Below are 8,864 nucleotides of genomic sequence, written 5' to 3'. Positions count from 1 at the left end.
GATAACAGCCGGTTGCTTGTACAGTATTCCGCTTATTACATGGCTACTTGCCACATCAGAAAAAATATAAATGAAATGTGAATTTGTAATATTTTTATTAGCTCATTTTAACCAAATGCAGACCTTCGACGAGGAAAAGCCATTTACTCTCGGTTTTGAGGTAAGAAACGACATTCAAATGTCGAGAACAGGCAATTTGGTTTAATAATTTTTTAATATTAGGCTCTGTCATATATGTTATGAGGATTTATATTGTATTTGTAAAGAAAACTGTTAAAATGATTTGCTTCATCTGGGTCAACGTATATTATTAGTTTTGTGAGGTTCTTATATAATAATAATAACAAACCAGCAAATGTTGCAACTGGCTAATCAGAATCATTCCAATGAGCCATGTAATAACAAGAATTAACACATGCTGAAAAACTTTTGCTCCTTTTTAGTTCAGGTTAGTTAATGCATTTACTAATGTTAACAAATACAACTTTATTATAAAGTTATCAAGTAATTACATCAATCTCTTCACAAAAGTTGACAGTTTCAAATGGTTCTCATTATTGGTCTGTTAAGAAATGCAGAAATATAACCACTGCTGCTTAAGAGTGCTTTTCATTGTTCCACAGTGATAACCGTATTTGTTCTAAACTTAGTTTTTGAATGGGTTCACAAGATCTTTCCTGTGTTTTTGTAATCCCATAATCACGTTAGCGTGGTATAGAAAAATAAATTCCAGAGTTCAAAAGATGTCCACAATGTCATGTCTCTAACATAGTCTTTTACCACAGTGAATGTTTAGTAACTGTTCACCTTGTCATTGTTTATGACTTTACATGATGTTGCTTACATATTTCCAGCTTCCAGACAAATTACATGTATTACATTGTTGTCATCAGGTTGAAAAGAAACACTTGTAATCATTTATTTTAATATGTTCATTTGTTCATGTCAAAGAAACTATGTATCAGTGTGAAGCACATTCTAAACCTGACATGGAATTTAGTTTACAATGGAAACAGCTATCAGTGTCAAACAGAATGGAATGTTAACAGCTTAACTAAACTCAAATCAAGGATGACAAATAATGAAAAAGATTATCAAATAATCACTTTAAGATGAGTCTGGATCAAACGTATTCATATTTTACTTTCAGTACATTTGTTAATATGCCCAGAGCCAAGTAGTTGGGTTGCTTGGTTTGTTATCTTTGGCTTGCAGCCTCTACCATAGATGTCTGGCAGAAGTATACAAGCATGAGAGTTGATAGATTTCACGGCGTGATAAAAACCTACCAAGGTCATAAAGGTTTTCTGCGTGAGGTGAGCCAAGCTCCAGGGAGTCATACTAACAGATGAACTTCTACAAGTACATTTCTCCTGTTTGGGATATGGGTCAAAGGTCACTATTTCCTAGCTAGATATTTGATCTCTATGAAATATTTGTGCTCATTGAAATAGTCTGTACACTACATAAGAGTCCGTGTAAGAGGTGACGTCAGGGGAACTTGTGTGATCAGGTGAATGTGTTAAAGGTCATCTTGTTATGTAGTGGAATACCCTCTGCTCCACGAAACTCAGCCGCAATGTCATCGAAAGTGCGTCCCTTGGTTTCAGGAAGACGAAACATGTTGAAGGTGAAGGCGAACAGGGCCATACACATAAAGAGAAGATAAACATAGGCCCCACACATATTCTGCAAACATGAATGGTGTTAATATTATAATTGGGTACACCGTTTTAAACATGAAGAATAACATTACTAAATCACTTTTAGACAGCAGACAGACAATACATTTGAATGATCAAGAAAATTATGATCAACATGTTACAGAAAATGGGAGGATGCAAAACATATTATACATAAATATCTAAATGCTTGCCGTAGCAAAATCAATTTATTCATCATTTATTTTATTTATTTATCCACAAAATGTATATTAGATGTGTATGTTCTCGCACCTACCAGCAGAGGTGGAAAGAGCAGTGCTAAAAGAAACTTCCCTCCCCAGTTCAGCATGCTGGTGAAGGCCATTGCAATAGGACGGGCCGACTGGTCAAAAAGCTCAGCAGCAATAAACCATGAAATTGGTCCAGGTCCCACCTCATAAGCTGAGATCAGGAAGAAAACCACCAGTACCTGAATATTTCGGATGTCTGGAAATATGTTCTGAGGATAGACATATTGAAATAAGTAGAGGAGATTTTTTTATCTTCTTTAACGCAAGGAAGTTTTGATGAAACTTCAACCTCACCAAAAGGGAGTATGTGATGGTCATAAGCAGGTTGCAGATGGCTAATGACAGAAATCCAGCAAGCAACAACTTTCTGCGGCCAGCTCTTTCCACCAGGAAAAACTTTACAAGAAAATGAAAATATATAATATATATTTTTCAAGAAGATCAGAAACTCTGGTGTGTCAAAAATTGAACAGGTGTGTCTTATGAAGTCAAATCTCTTATCTTTACATTAATTTGAAATGAGAGTCCCAATTAAAAGCATCCGTTGGATGATTTATAATCATTACCAATAAGACATAAGACCAAATAAAAATGGTTACAATACAAAAAAGAATACTTACTGCTACTACGGTAAATGCCACATTAACTGCCCCTACTCCTAGCGTCAAATATTTGGCTTCATCAAAATTGGACTGGGCAAACATTTTAGTTGAATAATTTATGATCTGGAAAGTAATATGAAACAAAGAAAATGTATCAGGATACTTACATAAGAATATTAAACAGGTCATAATGCAATCATATATCCAAGACAAACCACATTCATCTTGTTCTTATTTGAGACCAGATTCCTGATGAAAAGAACTCTAGATGAACTGGCTTTGATATTAATTGCTGTATGTAATGTATCCTCACTGGGACATGGGACAAAACAGGCCGCAAAGGAAAAACATTTTCCATTGCTATCACTCATACTGTGTGTGCTAACACTGTGCAATGATATACCAAAATAATATAAATAAAAAGTGTAATGTAAAATGTATACAAATATTATGTTTTAAAGGTGTAAAGAATAAGATACAAATTTATTATATTTAATCTATATCGAAAGAATTTAGGTAGTGTGGGGCAAGCTTTGTCCCGTGGCTAAACTATTAAAAAAAATATTGTGCTAGGATCTAAAAGCTTATGTTGAACAAATGCTTTGTAACACCAACCGCATTAAACCCAGATAACTGGCTGCACAGGTTTATGATAAGCACAAGTATTATTGGCTGCCTGTAGCGTCGCTTCCTGAGGAATTCTCTGACAGTCACTCCTGTTTCACTATGAGCAGCTTCCTCTCTCATCTCCTCCATTTCTTTCATCACCATCTCTGGATTTCCCCGAAGTCTTTTCAGGGCTGACAAAAGAACGATAGTAAAACAGCATTCAACGAGAGATTGCTTTGTGAATACTCAACATAAGTAACATCAACAGCTGCTACTTCTTTAAGGTCACCAAGATAACTCACCGGCCTCTGCTTCCTTTTCTTTTCCCTTGTTAATAAAGAGGTAGCGGGGACTCTCAGGACAGAAAGGAAGGCTCACATACTGGAGTGCTGCAGGTATGAGGGACAGGGAAAGCATGAGGGACCAGTTTTCCTCTGTTCCCAATACTGTTTCCAATCCCACGACCTGACGCATACACAAAACCAATATTTATAACACATTTTTGGCTTACATTTAAATGTTATTATGAGCTGGTGTGGTCTCACCATGCCCAGCAGAATGCCTGAGGCGAAAGAGACCTGATTCAAAGTGGCAAAAGCACCACGGAGGTTTGTGGGGGAGACTCCCTGGATATACAGTGGGTTCAAGCTCATCACCAGGCCACAGAACAAACCAAAGATCAGCCTACCCACAATAAGCATTTCAAATGATCCTGTAGCTTTGCTCATAGACATCAGAAAGGCACCCACCACAGATAAGGCATTCACTGTGAGAATGGCATTACGCCTGTGGGACAAAATTAAATGGATTGTTAGAATTATTTAAAGTGGCCTTGCAACTGTGTTTCATGCATTCTGACTTATTTACAATGTTAAACAATGTCTTCTCATGCTTAACAAGGTCAACTTGTCAAAAAACTAGTTGGGCATATTACATATTATTTCTGTGCTCGATACACTCCCCCAGTGATTGTTCAGGTTTCGGAAAGTTTTTTTCGAAAATATAAAACTGTTTTGTAAACATTTTTCTTAGTTCCTTATCGGACAATTCTACCAGAAAAGCACGTGGCACACCCACGTGGCAGCAAGGAGAGCAGGAGAAGGAGCATGCGCAGACGTCACTTTCACTTGTAAGCAGGAGAGAGAGAGAGAGTACGTTCGCAAAGTTAAGGTGTTTGTTTGTTCACTGTATTTGGGTGATGAATGTTATATAAACTGTGGATATAACTCTGGATTTGGAGATCATTTGAAACTGATATATGGAGACGTCCCAGAGCTAAAAGATGCCGAACATGAACCGCATGCGGTGAGTGAAACTGATGTCTGTGTTTTGATGGCAATGGGTGCGCTGCTCTGCATGTGCTTCAGTTCAGCCTACCCCCCCCCCCCACGCAGCGTATGATTTCGGACAAAATCGCAATACTACTTTATAGGTACTCAAGATTAATTTGAGATTGGCAGAAACCGTGTGTGTTGGGGCCGCTTTAATATATAAATCTCCTGTTAGTGGGCAATTGTGTAATTTATAAATCAATTAAATATCTGCTATTTATAAAATTTGCTAAATGATTTTACTGTAATTAAAAGATCATAGACTTTATAAAAAGTGCAGACAGTTTGTATATTCCTATGACTTTATGTTTAATCCTGTTATGATGTGATTTATTAGGTTTAACTCCCACATATTTGTATGCATCAACACAATTTGAATGAATCTTAAAAAGTTCCAAAAATCTGCAACTAAATCTACCTACATTTATTGACCCCTAATCTGAACATTGGGCAAAACGACTTCTATGTCAGATAAAATCCTGGAATTACTTGAAAGTAAGGCACACTACTGAAAAAAGATGCTGTCTTGAAGTTTTAACAGTAATAGTCCTGAAAATCAAGACATGCTCTAGCACAAATGACATTACCTCTAAAATCCGGCCGGGCACTTATAAAACCAAATTTTCTCACCTCCCGAAAGTGTCAGCAAGACCTTTGACCCCCAGTGAACCAAGTAGCGCACCAAAGTCCTTAATGCTAACAGAGAGGGACCACAGGAAAGTAAGACTCTGCTCTGGCATTGACTGATTGTGCCTGGATATCCATGTTGTGTTGAAAAACTCCTCAATTACCTCAATAAAGATTTACAAAGAAACATGTCAGGCCTTTCCAAGATACTTATAACACTTTCATACTTTCATCATGCTCTTTGAATGATGATAGATATCCTGCACAGTTACAAAGTCTCGTATTTTTCTAACTAACTTAACAAAAACTCATTCATAAACATGTGGATATTTGAGGACAAAGCGTTTGATAAAACCTGTCATTTTAATACTTTACTCAGAAAGTGTATTTCACTTGGTTGAAAGACATGACTAATATTTTGAGAACAGTCCCAATGTTTTCGCAACGAGAGTCCGACCAGAGGGAACTGCAGAATATCCACACACAGGCGATAAATCAACACAAACCAGACATCATAGGTACCTGTGTGCAAATATGGAGCGTTCCAATTCCAAGACTTGCTGAACAGAAATATTCTACGAGTTGGTAAAGTTTATTCAGTGTTTTATGAGCGCTCTGAGAAGTTTGTATGTAAACTGAGAAACCATGCTAAGCAGAGGCTGGACCCCAACGTCAACTTACTCGGGCTGGGGCATTGATGTTGCCTGTGTGGTATCCTATCTGGAGGGAGCCGAGCACCGCTGCCATGATGGAGATCAACAACGTAACAGTCAGCTGATTCTGAATGTAAATATGGGTTGTTGTAAATCAACTTTACAGTGCAAAAAAGGGAAAATTGGTGCATTGCCTGTGACATATAAAGCATTCCATTTAATTGTTTGGAAGGATTTTATTTCTTTTAAATGAGCTAAATTATCAACACCTATATGTCTATCCCTTCCAGTTATTTTTATTTAAAATAAATAATAAATGCATTTGGCATCTAACCTGACAAGGCTGTAAGTACTGTACGCTGTACACCTTCATTTTTATATAGGAATGGATTACCCTGGCTTGTAAATTACATTTACATTTAGTCATTTAGCAGACGCTTTTATCCAAAGCGACTTACAAGTTGGGTAAACAATGGAAGCAATTGGGTCAAACATTAGGACAATAAAAAGCATAAGAGCAATAAAGCATGTCTCACAAAGCCAATTAGAGTGTACAGAGCCAAGTTGAATCTATCTAAGCATGCTTTTCTTTTTTTAGATATTGTAATAAAGTGGCAGTTTCACAAATGACAAATGGAGAGACAGATATATACTTACCTCCTTTTTAGCCATTGGCCTAAGATGATTCTCAGCCATTGGGATGTGATTGGTCAGTTTGCTGAAACATAAAGCTTTATCAATTTGAAACAAGGGCATCCTAAGCATAACTGCTTATACCCCGTTATAAAGTCACATGCAGGGTGATATTATGATTAAAATACACTAGACTCTAGGGTTAAATTCAGTTTTCTATATATTTGTTAATGTAAGGACAGGTTCTCGATAAATATCTTTCCGAAAAAAATACAACAAATCCCTTACCTGTGTCTGACAGGCAAGGAGGAATTATGCCGCCAGCACCTCTCCTCAGAAATGGCTGACAGTGTTTCAAAAATGTCCTCACTGTTACCTGGCACCTCTTGTGTATGTCTTGACTTCATCCATGAAATTGCACCTCACTGTTCACTAGCACCATTGAAGACAGGTCCTCCATCGAATGGCATCCATCTACCCCGGGTACTTGCTGCACCCCACCCATTCCCACAGATTGTCTATTTCCTCTCCCTTCCACCCACATTGGGCCGTCCCTCAAACCCCTGCACCTACAAGGAATCACACCAATGTCTCTGGGAGTCCTGAAAGCTGTGATGAAGTCACACGGTCCTGGTGAATTTGAGCTGGATCTGATGGAATGGCAGCGATGGGCCCTCAGAGCTCAGACTGGGCTCTCACCAGTGCATTTGCAGTGGACATTTTCCCGAAGAGCACAACTTTTAGTATACTTAACAAATCAAAAATACTATTTTAAACTAAAGGTTTAAAATACTATTTTAAAACTTCTTTGATTGTTGAGTATAAGAAAATAAGTTTTATCCTGACCTTTAAGGTATAAGAAGGCAAATGTACACAAAACAATGTGTCGGTGCAAGAAAATTAGCATTATTTACATTGAAACCTGTAATGTAACCGATAGCTATAGGTTAACCATCCTACAGAAATGTCTATATTGGTTAATCCAAAGAGAATCTGGCCTTTTCTAACATGCTACTGCATAACCATTGCAATACACCCCGACAAAAGATTTGTAGTGTATGCTTACATATATTACATGTCAGCACGTGACTAAGAGAGTATCTTGGTCTCATGCAATTCACATGGACATGCAACACTTCGCAACCTTTTGGATTTAATTGACAACCAAAAGAACAGTGACGTAAATTTCTAAAACGCGTCTCTGCGTGATTCAGTATGTGCGAGGGTTTGAACTACTGTATACAATCAGTGTTGGGAAAGTTACCCTGAAAAAATAATTAATTAATAGTTACAAATTACACATTTAATGGTGTAATTAGATAACTGTAGAAATAACTTACTACTCATTACTTGTTATATCCTAAATTAACCTTGATCAGTTAAGTGATTCAAGGATTGACATGAACTCATCGAATGAAAATCAAATCGAATGCAACATTTATTTTCATTCAAATAAATAATATTAAACTACATAAAGTACTCTTTTTAAGTGACTAAAGTATAACAAATGTGAGAAAGATACATTAATGCATGCATTTTAAAGTTAGACTTTTAATTCTAATGTCAATTCCACTATTGTTTATATCACACTTACTTATTAATTAATTAAATTACAGAAAAAATAAGAGTAATCCATTACTTTACTACTACTATTACAGTAACCAATTACTTAGAAACTAGTTACACCCAACACTGTATGCAATGTATGGAAGTGATTTAGCAAATCAGTATGCTAGAATGTGTAATTCTTTGGTTAATTAATTTTACCAATTTACAATTTACAAAGTTATTTATGTTTATTATACTCTTTGCTGGGTAAATTCATGTCATTCAGGACACAAGGATAATTTTTTCTTGCAACCTTTAGGGTCTGAAGGAGTACATTAAAGATGGTTATATCAATTTTTTTTAAATGGATGAAAGAGAAAGGAACTAAATGTGCCAATAATAGGAAGTCCAGATTTTTATGTTTATATATACATTTATATGAAATCTGTGACCTTATTTAATCTTATTTAGTATAAATTGTGAATGGCTGGTAAATTTATAAGCCAAGTGGGCTAGTGATGGAAAAGTTAATTTCAAACCTTGGTCTTTATGCAACACTGATTCAAAATAGGTGGGACTAAAAGCTGATTTGCCAACCACTGATAAACACAAGAAGAAGCTCATGCTATCATAAATGAACCCTAGGGGCTATTGGTTGAGTCCGGGTGTGCCTCACGCATCCTGAAAAGTGAAGCTGCGGAGTCTTTGATTGCCTCCTGGTGGCTGGCTGCAGTATAGGTCAGAGACCCCGACCACTCAATGTAAATGAATGGGCATCACGGCAAACTAAAAAATCCAATTACACTTCAAATAAATTTGGCCAGAGATGGTTACTGTAATTTTAGTTATTTTTTATCAATCTGATGTGTATTAAATTAATAGTTTTAAAAAATAGTTCCACTAAGTT

General features: G+C 36.5%; 1 protein-coding gene across 1 annotated transcript; it reads right to left on the bottom strand.

Moving 5' to 3' along the window:
• Positions 1-1,509: 1,509 nt before the first annotated feature.
• Positions 1,510-6,448, bottom strand: LOC130436960 (solute carrier family 2, facilitated glucose transporter member 1). Its single transcript, XM_056768017.1, has 10 exons — positions 6,434-6,448; positions 5,805-5,903; positions 5,127-5,287; positions 3,711-3,951; positions 3,468-3,630; positions 3,172-3,356; positions 2,575-2,679; positions 2,249-2,350; positions 1,960-2,163; positions 1,510-1,689 (listed from the first exon to the last, which is right to left on the bottom strand). The coding sequence occupies exons 1-10, from the start codon at positions 6,446-6,448 to the stop codon at positions 1,510-1,512; spliced, it is 1,455 nt and encodes a 484-aa protein (XP_056623995.1).
• Between the last annotated feature and the right edge of the window lie 2,416 nt (positions 6,449-8,864).

This window comes from Triplophysa dalaica, chromosome 15, assembly GCF_015846415.1.
Source record: "Triplophysa dalaica isolate WHDGS20190420 chromosome 15, ASM1584641v1, whole genome shotgun sequence".
Taxonomy (NCBI): domain Eukaryota; kingdom Metazoa; phylum Chordata; class Actinopteri; order Cypriniformes; family Nemacheilidae; genus Triplophysa; species Triplophysa dalaica.
Note: the sequence above shows the minus strand (reverse complement) of the source record. Positions and strands in the feature narration are given on the sequence as shown.